A 15,873-nucleotide genomic window follows, 5' to 3' on the forward strand; every position below is an offset into this window, starting at 1 on the left:
TAGGTTTATTCTGGCCCTGCAAGCTGTGGCTTCTAGACAGGGGTCCGCGCATTTCTGGGCGGTCCTTTCGATCCCTTTAAAGGTGGGGGATCATGACGGAGGATGTAGGGGGAGAAGGCGGGAGGCGAGGGCTGGGGAGTCGCGGTTGACATAGTAACTCTTCAGCTGCTCTCCCTAGCGGTTGCCTCCCAGGCCCCGCCTGTGCCCTCTGCCTGGCAGCCCCGGCCGCCTGTCGGCGCGGTCCAGATGCTCTCAGGTCAAGGTTCCCTTGGCTGTTGCCCCCCAACCCCCTAAGTAGTTACTGCCATCCTTGCGGGCAGGAAAGCCACTGGCAGAGCCCAGCCAGCCAGGCGTCTGCATCCCTTCCCTCATCTTCTCCTCCCGGGCATCGCTTTGCTCTGGGCCAGTTCGGTAGGTGACACGGCCCCTTCTCCCCAGGTCACCAACTGCGGGAGCGGTGTGCACCACGGCTGGGCTCTGTGCCATGAGCCAGAGCCCCGGGTTCGTGGCCCGGAGGGGCGGCTCTCCGTTGACTGCCCCTGGAGCCGGCACGCGGCGCAACGAGAGCCAGGACTATCTGCTGATGGACGAGCTGGGAGACGACAGCTGCCCGCAGCTCCCGCTGCCGCCTTATGGCTACTACCCCAGCTTGTAAGTGCGGGCGCGGGCGACATGGGCTGCAGGAGTGGGTGCCGCGCGTCCCACCAACGATGTCTCTTCAGACATCCAGACAGCCAGGGGCGTGCGCGCGTGTGGGACTGGGCTGGCTGCCGGTGAGCACTCAAGGAGTGCGCTCACCCTCAGAATGAGCCTGCGGGCTTCCCGCTCCATCACATGTGGTGGGATGTCAGGTTACCACAGGGGACCTGACGTTTTGTCATCACAGGAGACTGTTTGTTTGGTCAGTTTTTACAGCCCCTGCCACCCTGCAGCACTGCTCAACAGGCACGATCTGAACTCGGAAGGGGTTCCAGTTTCGCTCCAGTGATTCTGTCTGTGTGGCAGAGATCTGAACTCTCAGGGTCTTTGAAGGCACTTTGGCGTCGGAACCCACACAGAGCGCTCTCTAGCTCTGCTCTTGTCCTCTAGTCTGGTGCAGGGATTCTTAGGGAGAAAGTAAGTAGGGAAGTTCTGAGGCCAGACCTGTCCCATATGCCCCGGACAGCTTCCTTCTCACTCTGGAGCTGAGATTAAGACCCGGAAAAAGACCCATTTAGGGGTTTGTACCCGTGGCAAGACCCTGGTGAGCCTGTTAGGGAACAGAAAATTAGGGATCAGCTTATTACTAGTGGCTTCTCAATAACCAGGAGCCCTTATTGAAAAGCAACAACGAACAACGCGCTTCCAGTTGCAGGTTGGTGACAGTGTGTGGTGGGGAGGGACAGACAGCAGACAATAGAATGGTGAAACAAAGTCTCCACTCCTCCCTTGTCGTCCCTCCCCGCCACCCCCTCACTCCCCGCGGGCAGGCTGTGACCACTTGTGCAGCAGGCAGATAGTATTTCTGGCTCTTTGCACCTTTGCTTAATCTTTGCTTGACTGAGTACCCAGGTTTCCTGGTCTGTCACAGCCATCTCAAGCTGTTTCCTAGGCAAGTCTTTCTCAGTTGGGTGACCCCTTCTAGTGGAGGAAGGGTTCTATCCCTTCCTGGGGGCTGGTAGACTCTCATGACAGAGACTGGCTTTGGGGCAGTAACCAGGGCTGAATGAACGAAAGCCTTCTGTCATTTACTTTCCTGGTGAGAACTCAGCCCCAGGAAATGGGGCATCTACATTTTTCTCCAGTATGAAAACAAAGGTTGGAAGTGGTTCCATTCATCTGCTGTGCAAGCCAAAAGCATCTATGAAAACCTATATCCTCTTTTCATTTCCTCAAAATTATGATATAATTCAGGCAATGTAAAATTCACCTCTTAAGTTGTACAGTACAGCATTGTACATGTAAGAGTCATATTTTGCAGCCACCGTCAATAGCTGATTTCAGGTCATTTTTGTCAATGTTATATTTGCTGTCCAATTATAAATCTGTCTCTCCCTGCCTTCTCCTTCCCCACCCCTCATCTGTGTGTACAGGGATGATATGTATCTCTGTGCTCGTGTGTGTGTGTGTGTGTGTGTGTGTGTGTGTGTGTGTGTGTGTGGTGTGCTTGCCCATGATGGTGCTTGGAGGCCAGAGATGGACCTACAGCTCCCCATGTCACCTTTTTGGGGGCAGGGTCTCTCACTGACTTTTTCCTTAGACTGGCAGACATATTCCACTGAACCAAGCTTTACCTGGGTGCTGGGGGGTCTGAACTTGGGTTCTCAGGTTTGTACAGTAGGCACTATTCCCCACTGAGCCATCTCCCAGTTGGAGAAAGTTCCATCTCCTAGGACAGACAGACTTCTCACAGTTTGGTGGGCATATGACCGACCACCCAGAGGTTTTGATAAGACTCCAGTTCCCTGGGTCTTATGCAAAACTGAAAAGTCTGCATTTCTAAGTCTCTAGTGATTCTATATTTGCTTGTTGACAGAGTACACACTAAAAGCAAGAAGATGCATGACAAGAAAAAATGATAAAAAATGCTGCCATTCTGAACATAACTGTTCACAAATTTGCTTTGAAGCTGGGTTAGGTGATACACAGCTATGATCTTAGCTGTTTCAAGGCTTCAAGTTTGAGGTCAGTCTGGGTAGCCCAGGGAGACCTTGTTTCTCACTAAGTTCTAATGCTATTTAGCAACATTACCTGTTGGCTAAATTAAGTGATATAACTGTCTGCATCTTCAAAAAATTAGATTTTCATTGGCTAAGCATTTTTACTTGACAATCTCTATTCTAATTGATTTCTTTGTCTTAAGGAAAGTGATTTGCTTTAAACTTTATGGTTTTTATTATCATCAGTGAGATTAAATAAAGTAAGAATACCAAGTTGTTTGAACACTTTTCTTAATGTCCTCCAATGTGATTTATTGTGTAAGCCATGAAGTTCTTTAAATTACCATTATATAGTAATCTATATGCAATTATATCTTTAGAGAACTCTAAATAGAAATATACTATTTAGAGCAAAAGTACTTTTCTCCTTCAGTTAGAAATCCCAATGAGGATAGGTAAGAAACAGGATGCGGGGAAATATGGCAACAAGCTTCAGTTGATGATGGCCAACTTGTTAAGTCATGTTGAGAGTGAACCAAATGCCAGAATCAAAGCTTGTCTCCTCTAAGTCTATGATTCCCCAAAGACTTCAGGGTTATTTTTCATTCAATGTATTCCCTGACAAAGTTTTTAAATTTTACAGTTGGATAAAACGATGCAGGAGGAAATGCTGAAAGAAATTACTTCCCTTTGGTACAGAGTACAAATGAGCACTCCATGAACATTTAAACTTGTGATGGGAGTGATTTTTTTGTTTCCCATTCCAGAGTGGGATGTGTACTGGTATAATTGTGGCAATCACTGGTACACCTTAGATTCAGGATGGCTATTTTCTTGAATCAGTGAGATTCCCCTGTAAGTCCAGAGTTTTGTAAGTGGTCATTTCTGTGATATAAATTCACCCACTCTCACTAAGAAATTCTCTTTAAAAAGTCTTCTTTAAAAGAATGTTTTTGAGAGAACATGTTAGGTGAATAAACTTAATAAAAAAGAATGTTTTTACATGGATTGTGGCACATTATCTCATGGAAGACCAATTGAACAATCTCAGATCTTGGTAAGTCAAGTGTGAATATTTTAAAGATATTTCTTTTGAAAGAAAGACCCACAATTTCTTTTTCCTAAATTTTAATTAGAAAGCAGATGCTACATTCTATTATAATCAATTTTGAATGATGAATAACAAGACAGTCCCATATCCTGCCAAGAGCCCTGGAGTTCCTTTATTTAAAGAAATGTCTCTAGTCTGTGACTCTGAGCATGAGAGACTCTCAGATATGTACATACATGTTAAGGGTTTCCAAAGGAGTAGAGATTGATTGATTTAGTTCCATTGATCATTGAGTAATAAACTATTCAATTTTTACTCATTACTGTTCAGATTGTGAATATTGGCAAAGTATGACAAACTAAAGCTGCAGGTAACCTGATTACGTGAGTCTAAAACAATAGTAAAAACTTATTGTAGCACAGGGTAGGGGGGCTCAGTGGGTAAGGGCACTTGCCCACTGATCTCAGGATCCATGCTGTGGTGTAGGCAGAGAGGGGAGAGAACTGACTCTAGAAAGATGTCCTCTGACTTCTGTATGAGAGCTGTGGAGCACATGAATACCCAGCAGATAAACGTAAAATTACCTTGTGGTAGTCAGCACATCATAATAATATACTTTAAAGTATTTGAAAACATTACTAATTAGGTTGCTGGGAAATAACTCCATGGTAAGATGCTCACCAACATATCCAAGGTCCTGGATTTGTTCAAAAGTACCATGAAATAAAACAACAACACTGCTTAAATTGCTTAAAATTAAAAGTGATTGCTATGAGTTAGGAGCAAAGATGCTGGAGATAGTATAATGTGGGAAAGGTCTTACGTGCAAATGAGGCAGAGAACTAGAATTGAGAAATATCTTGAACGAAACCAGAACTTCTCGTAATACTGAGAAGTTAGGCTAAAAAAGATGATCACCAGCACAGAGTTGGGGGAATGCCAAGGAGAAGACTAGGCCCCCTAGTAATTTCAATTCAAGGGCCTGCACACTGTGTAAGCTCTTCCTTTTTGTATGCCTAGTTGACTCACAGATCCTCAAGCCTTGGGCTCTTAATATAGTAAAACGCTAAAGAATGAAGAAGGAGGCTTCCTGTCCATGTTGACTACTCAGGAGATTCATCCAAGATCAAGCCAGCTAAAAATAGGCTCACTACAGCCAGTGACCAAGCACACAGGAAATAGTTAACTAGGAGAGAGTGAGCTAACAGCAGAATCCACCCTACAGTGAACAGGATGGCAGAGTGAGAACGGGGTGGGGGGTGGGGGTGGGGGTGGGGGAGAGTGGACGGGGACAGGGACAGGGACAGGGACAGGACATGTACAAAACAGTGACAGACAGAACATCCAAAAAAGAAAGCAATGCAGTTACATTCTAAAAAGTTTTTAAAATCATAATTATTGGTTATGGTTATGGATATGCCCATAAAAGAAAACAATGCAATTCTATTTTAAATTGTTATTTACAAATTTTTTTTTGTGTGAGAGTGTATATGTGTGAACATGTGTGTGTGTGTCAGTGTATGTGTGTGAGTATGTGTGTGAGTGTATGAGTATGTGTGTGAGTGTGTGTATGTGTGTATGTATGTGTGTGAGTGTGTATGTGTGTGAGTGTGTGTATGTGTGTATGTGAGAGTGTGTGCATGTTTGTGTGTGTGAGTGTGTATATATGTGTGTGTATGAGTGTGTGTGTGTGTGTGTGTGTGTGTGTGTGTGTGTGTGTATGCATGTGTTTAAAGGACAATTCCTTGGAGTCAGTTCTCACCTTCCACCATGTGGATCCCAGGGGTTGAACTCAAATTGTCAGGCTTGACAGCAGCTGCCTTAACCCACTGACCTACATCACTGCCCTCCCCAACCCCAAATACTATAATAATTGATGAAAAATACTAAGTGGAAAGAATATAATGCAGATTGTCCATAATATAACTGATGCTAGTATTCAAATTTAGAGATGCAGCAGACAGATCTCTGTGATATTGAGGCCAGCCTGGTCTATAAAGCAAGTTCCAGGACAGCCAGAACTACACAGAGAAACCCTGACTTTGAAAAAGAAACTAGGGATTTATTTTATGTGAACTGGTGTTTTACCTGAATGCATGTCTGTGTGAGGGTGTTGGATCCCCTGAAACTGGAGTTACAGACAGTTGTTGAGTTGCCATGAGGGTGCTGGGAAGTGAGTCTGGGTGCTTGAGAAGAGCACACAGTGCCCCAACCACTAAGCCATCTCTTCAGCCCCCAAAATAGACTTTATTAAGAGTCATAGAACAAGAAGGTAAGTGTTCCACAAGAAGAAAATAATAAGAACAAGAAGGAAGCACCAACATTTGAAGACATAATCGGTAATGATTTCTAGAAATGTCAAAATGTTCATGAAGTACAGTATTGCCACGACACATAAAGCAGACATATAAAGTCTGTCCTTTCAATTGTAAAATGTCCAGGAAAGACAAAAGGAAATCAAAATTAAAAGTTAATGAAAATACAAGTACTTGAAGTGAATTTAAATTTTAAAATATTTACAATGGAAATTCTCCTACAATGTGTTTTGATCCATAGGTGACTTGTGGCTTGTGAGAGTCATGCTTTTGTTTTTATTTTTTTCCATATAAAAGACATCATTTGCACTCCAATTGTGAACACTACATTTCATGCAGTTAGTGTTCAAGGCTGACAGAATCTTTTAGAACATAATTATGGACAAAATATTTTTAAAGGGTAACATCATTGATTCTCAACTTTAGGGAAAAAAATCCAAAGGGATTCTGTGGTGTGGGGTGCTGTGTGTGTGTGTGTGTGTGTGTGTGTGTGTGTGTGTGTGTGTGGTGTGTATGATGTGTGTGTGTGTGGTATGTTGTGTGATGTGTGTGTAGTATGTGTGTGGTTGATGTATGTGTGTGTTGTGTGTGATGTGTGTGTTGTGTGTGTATAGTGTGTGTGAGTGATGTGTGTGATATGTGTGTGGTATGTGTGTGATGTGTGTGTGGTTGATGTATGTGTGGTGTGTGTATGGTATGTGTGTGGTTGATGTGTGTGTGTGTGATATGTGTGTTGTGTGTGTGGTATGTGTGTGGTGTATGTGTGTGTGTGTGTGTGTGTGTGTGTGTGTGTGTGTGTGTGTGGTGTGTGATATGTGTGTTGTGTGTGTGTGGTATATGTGTGGTGAGTGTATGTGTGTGTATGTGTGTGTAGTGTATGCGTGATGACTGAGTGTGACTGCAGATTTACATGTGGTGCCTGCACCTGACTGCAGATGAGGACAGAGCAGGACCCTTTTTCTTACTGACTCTCACAGTGAGACTGGCTGCTCACTGACCCATTGACCCATATGCTCGTCTTTTAGCTAGATGCTTGGTTAGTGAGCTCTTGGATCAGCCTGTCTCCACCTCCTGATGCTGGGCTTACAGGTTCATGCAGCCATACCTGGTTTTGTTTCTTTGTTTCTTTCTTCATTTTTCTTTTCTTTTCTTTTTTTTGCCTTGGGTTTTGGGGATCTGAATTCAGAGCCTCACATTTTCAGAAAAAACACTATACTCACTGAGCCATCTCTTCAACCCCTAAAGAGAGATGTTTAATTCTATTTTCTATTTCTTATTAGGGAAAAAATATAGGTAGTGTTTGAATTCAGTGAGAATATTAATATCTGTTATGTCCTTTGAAATGACATTATCAACACTAAAGTCTAATCCTAAACTTAAAAGCAGGCAAATAGATCATCTATCCATGAAAAAATATATTTTTTTTATTTCTGAGAGTTTCACTGGGTTGTCCAGGCTAATGCTGAATTCACAAAGTAGTGTAGGTTGAACTCTCTGCTTCAACCTGCTGATTGATGAAATTATGGTTGTGTACCATCATATCTGGCTGAAAAACATAATTCTTGAAAAAAATCCTAATTGAACAATTAAAAATGCAATTTGTATACAGCATAACTGATAAAACCCTGATGCAGATATAAAAATATTGATGAATATCAACCATTATTTGCTGGTAAAAGTATATATTCTGAAGCTGCTTCTCAAAGCAAAAGCAGGTGTGAAAATCACTGTTGGTTTTTGGTTTCCCAGCCTCATTTAGAATCACCATGCCCCAACCATTACAGCGCAGAATGTCTCACTTTTGACCTCATCATGACAGACACACAATGATCCTCAGATGTGCTTAAAGGTTCACACTCATTTTGTTTAGAGTGTGGCTTACTTCTAAGAAAACAGTGCATCATTTTTCTCCACACAGTTATCTTCCCTAAGTCATTAGAAGTAACTTCTCAGCAATTTGTCTTCTAGACAGTAAAAATCATAAAAAGGGACATTTTGTTGAGATCACTCTTTTTTTCCCTCTGGTTCATTAAAATGCTAGATATAATTGGATCCAGTGAGTTAAATTACCATTTGTGATTGCTCTTTGTTTAGGAGTGTTCTGTTGGTTTCAATGTAAGGGAGTATCTTCATCTATTCACGGTATCTCAATTAAACTCTGGCATTTAAAATTTGGTATGCTTCTCAAGACTCAATCCATTGCAGTTTGTCAAATCATGTTCTTACAAAAACAAGTGTCCCAACTCTCCCATACCACATGGATGTGACACAACTGGTCTGTAATTCAGCTAATTGAAGCTCCAGGAAGAGGAGAAAGGCCTAAGAAGAATTATATACAATGCAACATGTTTCTCTTTCTGTAGACCACTAATCCAAAATATTTACATACATCTGAGGATCTAACATTTTTGGGATACCCACTCTGTACTAAGTCTTTTTCTAGTTGTACAAATGTAATTGTCTCTTGAAAGCAGTTACTTGTCTATTTTTAATGTTTGTTTTATAAATAACAATGCTGAAATTTATAGATGTTAAGTCACTAGCAGGAAGTTACAAGGCTGGTAGGTTTTTACACAAGCCCGACCCAGTACATCTCAAAAGTACATCTGGACCACATGTGCAGAAGGGCTGGCAGCATCCTTTACCCTCTCAGCACCCCACACAATCATCTTTGTACCCATATAAGGGGCTCAACAAACCATTATCCCTCCATTCTGCTTCTTCCTTCATACTATAGATTTGGAGATCCACATGCTGGCTCTGACATATTGAACCAAGATCCTTGTGCTAGGCTTATTATAACCAAGTTATACCAAGATGAGAAGAGAAGACAGACAGGAGGAAAAATGCTAGAAATCTGGACAGCACTGGGCATCTTTGACTCTGCTTTCTCTTTCTATCAAGGTGCTCTTCATCTTTGAAGGACACAGTCAACCTGGATACTCCCATCCTTTAATAGATTTCTGAATCTATCTAGTCATCTCTGTTGGCAAGATATGATCATGTCTAGTAAGGAGAATTTATTGTGGTTTTTCTATGCTTCAGAGGTACTAAGTCATTCAAACTGAATAAAAGATGTGAGGTGTGAGCATTCAAAATTCTTATTTTACTGATAAGAAAAAATCCCACAGATAAGAGGTTGATGGCCGTGTCCAACATTACACGGCTTTCAGTTGTCAGAATGGGAATAAAGGAAGGAACCAAAGACTCATATAAATAAGTATTCTGTGGATAACTTGCAAATTTAACCAAGATCCACAAACTGATGATAACTCTTTAAATATTATAGACGTTGTGTGTAACCGTACATATATAGCTTAATGAAAGTTTCTTATCTGTGTCGACAATACTCTCTCTAAGAGCCAAAGGCCACCTAACAAAATTCCCAAAGCTAGGCTAGAGAAACCCTCTTTTGGTACAGGGTTGTTTAAGAAACTCCCAACATACACAGGTTATTACTACTGCCCTTGTTTGTGGCGCCTGCCCCTTCAGGTGGAAGATAATTGTTATCCAATATCTAATGGTCAGCACTGAAATTACACATATAAGTAATATTATACAGACTGAGAAGATTATATTTAGGTATTTGCATAAATGACTACAATAACAATTATGAAAAAAACAGGCTATAAATTTGAAAGAGAGCAAGTAGGTGTATATGGGAAGATTTGTGAAGGAGGAAAGGGAAGGGAAAAATGAAGTATTTATCTTTTAATCTTAAAAATAAAATAATAAAAATGAAATTACAGACATAAAGTATTCTTTTTCTAAAATGTGTATAAATTGTTTCTGTGCCATCATATAGTTTATGTTAGAGAAACTGGCTTGTACAGCAGTATGTGAGGGCTGGAGAGATGGCCTGACTGTTAGGAGCTCATTCCACCTTTGAAAGGACAGGAGTGTGGTTCCCAGCCCCACAGAGGGGAGCCATAACTCAAGCTCTAAGGGACCCGTTGCTCTCTTTTGGCTTTCATGGGCACCTACACCTACATGGGCACATACCTTACCCCTTAAAATTAAAAAATACAATGAATCTTTGAAAAAAAAACAGTGTGAAACTAAAGTTTATTGTGGGATTTGCATACTTTTTCAATTTTTATATATTTTGAAATATATGAAGTATATTTTGATTATTTTTTTCCTTTCTTCCAACACCTGCCAGCTTCTTCCCACCCAACTTCATATCTTTTCTCTTCCTTTCAAAACCAACAACCAGGACAAACAACAAACAACAAAGACAAACTAAAAAAAAAAATCAGTAAGACAAAAGCAAAAACACCTCAAAACCAAAACCAGATTTGCTTCCTTTAACAAAAAGTTTGTGTAGTATTTACTCACAGGCACATACTGCCAGAAAGCTATCAAGTCTATGGCTATGTTAAGATTGACTGCCTACTCAGGGCAGATTTCATTCCTGAGGCTCTGATTTTAGTGCATGGAACACCCTGTCCTGATGTGACCAGGATAAAACATGCATGTCACACTAGGGAGAGCCTCCTATAGGGCTTGCTAACACAATGAACTTCCAAATTACCCAAATTACCATAAGATTTGGAAATGAGGTGAGGTCTAGAGGTAGTTTAAAACTTCTCTCAGGGAGTTAAACAGCTACAAATAAAACTCACCCCTCTTACTGCAATGTTAGCTTTCCTAAAACAGAAATTTGCCTAGTCTTTGGGCTGTGTGAAAATTCCTTCACTTACATAGTGCTGGGGGAATACCTTCTTTAGGATCTGTTGCCTTCAGGGCTCGTCACTACTTGAAGATGAAAAAGTCATTAATTTATTTCAGTTGTTGTTTGAATTCTGTCTGTTACAAAAGTTTTCTGTCCCGGCAGGTCCTGTAGTCCTTCTCTGCCCCAAAGAAGCACACAGATGTTATATTAGTTATAAAGCTATTAGCTGGTGACTAGGGTTTCCATTTGGCTTCTCTGTCTTAATTATTAACCCATTTCTATTAATTCATGTATTTCCACATGGTCTTGGCTTACTGGGAAATGCCGGACCTGCAACTCCTTTGCTTGCTACATGATAACTGCTCAGTGTTTCGCAGAGAAGAGAGCGATTTCCTGTTTGTCCCTGCTTATATTGTGATTCTGCCCAGCTATGTCACTTCCTGCCTATCTGGCCAGAACTCCAGAACTCTATGGTTAGCCAGTGGCAGCTACGCCACTTCCTGGGATCACATGACAACTCCTCTCTGCCTACACTTCCCAGAATTCTCCATGTCTCCTAGTCCTACCTATCATCCTGCCTGGCCAATCAGTGTTTTATTCATCAACTGAGAAGACAAACATATACACAGAAGAACATTCCCCATCAATTGTCTTTGAAAACCAGGACTGCTGTAATTTGTAACTCTCAACAGCTGTAATTTGTAGCCTGCCCTTCTAATTCATGTATTTTCAAAAAACAGTATTTTATATTTTTATTTCATACCTGCTGAAACAGCTTTTATGCCTAAATTTATATGGATATGTCTTATTTATAACTTAGGAACACATAAAATAAATTTGTTACAGGATCATGAACAGTTCACATCCAGAAAGCAACTCTCTTGAGTCCATTTCAACTAAGAATCTTCCCTAGTGTATGAATGGACATTGGGAGCCTATTCCCCACAGAGGGAAACTCTCTCAGCCTAGACACACTGGGGAGGGCCTAGGCCCTGCCACAAATGATGTGACAGACTTCAATGATCTCCCATGGAAGGCCTCACCCTTTCTGTGGAGCAGAAGAGGGATGGGCTGGTGATTGGTGGGGGGCATGGGAGGATGGGAGGGAGAGGGAACTGGGATTGATATATAAAATAAGATTATTTCCAATTAAAAAAGAATCTTCAATGCCCTTGTTTTCTACACAGCGGTGCTCTAAATGGTGAACAGAACATTGGTGTAAACGTCATTTTAAGATATTCTTCTTCTTATTTTGTGTGTATGTATGCACGTATACACACACACACACACACACACACACACACACACACACACACACACACACACACACACGCCAGTGGAGACAGTGACAGGGTGTAGGATACTCCCTGCAGCTGGAGTTGTAGGCTGTTGGGAACTGCTTGATGTGGGCATTGGGAACCAAACTGGAGTCCACTACAAGAGCAGCAAGTACTCTTAAACACTTAGCCATCTCTCCAGCCCCTGGAATAGTTTTTTTTTTTTTTATAAAGAATTCAAATAGTGCAATTGATTTGTGCTATGCAATTAAACTGACTTCATAATTATATAGTTCCAGAATTTGCTGCTTAAGGAACCGGATTTGCTGCTGTTCCTTATGGACTCCCTACAGTCCCTGACACACACACACAAACACACATTTATTTATTTTTTATGCCTCAAAAGAATACTTCACACTGTTTCTAGGATTTATTTCTGAACTTCTGTCACCCACGCTGAACCTTTGGAAGCTATTGCCTTTAATGTTCATACATGCACTAGTGATTAAAACTATGTCATGGCAATGATTGACAGCCAACAGAGATATAGCAAGAAGACTTACAATATATGACATATGCAGTTTTAGGGATGCTAAACTAAGAGAAACAAGGAGCTCATCACTGGGAGAAGCCAACTCTCCCAGCAGTCATCAGTTATCTGTAGTTCTCAGTCCAGGGGTGAGACTCCGAGGAACTTCCCCTCCACATTTGTGTGTCCACCGATGTTGCCACTGTTCGGGTCTTGTTTGTGTAGCCATTTCTTGGAGAGACAGTTTCACAACAAACTTCTTGGTATTATGGCTCTCATAATCTTTCTGCCCACTCTTCCATGATGTTCCCTGAACCATAGATGCAGGGCCTGTGACATAGATGTATCTATTGGGGTTGGGCCAGGTTCATTAAGCAGCAGTATGAACCCCATAAACTGTTGGTCTTCAATTATGTCCAGTTGTGGTTTTCTGTAATGATCTCCATCTGCTGTAAAGACAGGCTTCTTTGATGAGGGGTGATAGCTACACTTATCTGTGGGTATGAAGATAAAGTTTAGAATGTAGTAAGGGATTGTGCTGATCTAGCAAAATAGTGATTCTAAGGCCTATGACTGCACCTACTCCAGGAAGCTGGCTAGCTTTCCATTACCAGTTATAACTTCCCTTCTGTTGAGTGGGTGAAGACCAATTAGAGAGTTGTTGGTTACCAGGACATGTGAGTGCTACTTTTTGCTCCTTTATGCATATCCTGCCATACTAGTCATTGTGATCCACAGGTGTTGCAGCTGAATGGAACTGGCTTGCAAAGTGTTTTTTAGTGCTACAGAAGCTAGACTGCAGGAAGGAGGCTTTCAGGTTAGAGTTTCTTCAGATCATCCAAGTCCTGTAACCTAAGTGTGGGGTCTTCGGCAGTAGGGGCTTACTCAACCTCTGGGAGTAAACCAAGCGCTATGTCAACACTCTATACTATTTTGAGTCCCCTAACCAACCATTTGAAAGGCAATTTCTCATGCCTGATACTGGGGTTTTGGTTAGTCTGCGGTTCTTTTGGGTACCATTGCCATATGTGTGTGTAGATAAATACATATTTATACATATTATGTATAGTTTCTACTAAACACAAAATACTATGATTCCTTCAGACTTCATCAAATATTGGTATTATTTGCTGCCTTCTCCTGTTGATGTTTCTCCTGTCTGGGAGCCCCTCTGCACTTTTTCATTTCCCATTTCATATCACCGGTGTCTTCTCTTTCCCTCCCAAGATTCCCACCCCGCCCCTGCCCTGCCCTGTTGTTGCTTTATACTTTCATGGTTTCTGTGGTTGCTCCATGTTGTATGTGCATATCTAAAGATTTGGAACTAGGGACTGCAGATGAGAGAGAACATGTGGCATTTTACCTGGGTCTGGGTTACCTCACTCAATATGATCTTTTCTAGGTCTGTCCATTTACCTGCAAATTTCATTATGTCACTCTTTTTTTACAACTGAATAATAGTCTATTGTGTGTATGTACCTCATTATCACCATCGATTCATTGGGTCCCTTTACTTGTTCTTCGTGGCAGTGGCCAGCTCTGAACACGTCCATATATAACAAAACAAGACAGACTCAGCAGTGTGTGTGTGTGTGTGTGTGTGTGTGTGTGTGTGTGTGTGTGTGTGTGTAACTGATATGCATGTAACTGATAACCTAGGAAAAGGAGGCTATCAGCTTGAGGGAGGTGGGACATAGGATAGGTGGGAGGGAGGGAACCCAGAAACAGCTGGATGGAGCAAAAGGAAGGGAGAAAATGATATAATTTAATTTCAATTAAAAATATATTTAAAAGGAAAATAGGAGAAATACGTATCTTGGAATTAATGAGATATGATGATGGTGTGTTAAAGGTATAAGGAGGAATAATAAGGTCATAGGGGAACACCATCTTTTAGAATCTGTACCAAATTTAAGGGGCTTGCGCTTTGAATTTTCTAGCTGACCTTAAAATTGAATGGTTCTTTGGTTTATTTACACGAACTTCTTTGAACCCCATGGGAAACTCAGTTGTGAGCGTGTGGGAAGTGGGTATATGATTTCCATGTGTAAAGAGGAAAGGAAATTCAGAAGATTCAAAAGCTCTTCTTACTACTTTTTACACAGAGTTTATTATCTCGCAGGTGTTTCATTAAAGTTTCAAAAAATGGCCTACATAAAATTTAAAACTTAGAATTGTTTTTAAAAATTAGATTTATTTGTTTTATTTTATGTATATGGATATTTTACTTGCATGTATGTAGGTGTATCACATGCATTCCTGGTGCCTGTGGAGGTCAGAAGCTGGTTTTGGATCCCCTGGAACTGGACTTATAGATTATTGTGAACCACATGTGAGTGCTAGAAATTGACCTCAGGTCCTCTGCAAGAGCAACAAGTTCTCCTAACCAGTTATGTTGACATGATTTACTATAATTAACAACGTAACAGAAATAACAATAGCTAACACTGCATATCTTATGTGCCTAGTACAGTCCCAAGCACTTTACACATATGAACTTATTCAATGCTCCCAGCACTTCTCAAAGGAATTTATCACCACCTGCATTTTGAGATGAAGATCTGATGTGTGTGGAAATTAAGAAACTTGCTAAAGATTCTAATGAGAGACCTAATGCTGATTTGGGGCAGGGAGCCTCTACTGTTAAGACTGCTTTGGTCAAAACCCCATATATTTGATCAGTACTAGTTTATACACTGTTAAATGATTGTTGGAAATGTGTCTTTTGAAAAGGTGGACGAGAGACTTTTGCTGCTCTAGTTAAAGATGTCTTAGTTTGAGCTGAGACGTTCACTGCTTGAGAGACCTTTGTGCACTAGACAATGTTGGATAAGGAAGATAGCGAGTTTCATAAAAGTGACAGCAGTGAGATGGTGAAATGGGAGATGGGGAAGGAGAACCAGTGGGACAATTGATGGGAAGAAAACTAGGAAAGAAATTTTAGTAAACAATGTGGATATTGTACCTCTTTCACAGACTTCACTCCCCTCCCCCACAAACGCCTACACTAGGAGTAAAGACCACCACCTTGGGTGGGGCTTCTTAATGGTGTTTTTTGATGATCCTTTAGTAACTTACTGGAAACCTTAGTAACCAGTTCCTGTCCTAGATTACTGAATCAAAAGCTCTAAGAGATTTATGTGACACCTGTTCCAGAGTGAATTACAAAGCTTTGGAGCTGCAGTTCCCTTATCACAGCCCCATTCGAACTCCTGTCTTGTGGGTCTTTGTTGTTCCATCTATGGTTATTGGCAGTTGCTAACACATGTGGTAGTGCCCCCTGCAATGATGGAAAAGTTCTGTATCTGCCCTGCCCAATATGGAAGTCCTTTGTGGTATGGAAGACTTGAAATAGGACAGTAAAACTGAGAAATTAAACTTTTGCCT

The 15,873-nt window shown here is 41.3% G+C and overlaps 1 protein-coding gene across 2 annotated transcripts in view; it reads left to right on the forward strand.

Annotated features, from left to right (window-relative positions):
* The first annotated feature begins 484 nt into the window (after positions 1–484).
* Positions 485–15,873, forward strand: part of Trpc6 (transient receptor potential cation channel subfamily C member 6) — a 103,255-nt gene continuing 87,866 nt past the window's right edge. For both annotated transcript variants that reach the window (XM_027415154.2, XM_035444380.1), the window contains exon 1: positions 485–651. In XM_027415154.2, coding sequence (XP_027270955.1) covers positions 485–651 — 167 coding nt within the window. The remainder of the gene's footprint in view (positions 652–15,873) is intronic.

Source organism: Cricetulus griseus, chromosome 4 (genome assembly GCF_003668045.3).
Source record: "Cricetulus griseus strain 17A/GY chromosome 4, alternate assembly CriGri-PICRH-1.0, whole genome shotgun sequence".
Taxonomy (NCBI): domain Eukaryota; kingdom Metazoa; phylum Chordata; class Mammalia; order Rodentia; family Cricetidae; genus Cricetulus; species Cricetulus griseus.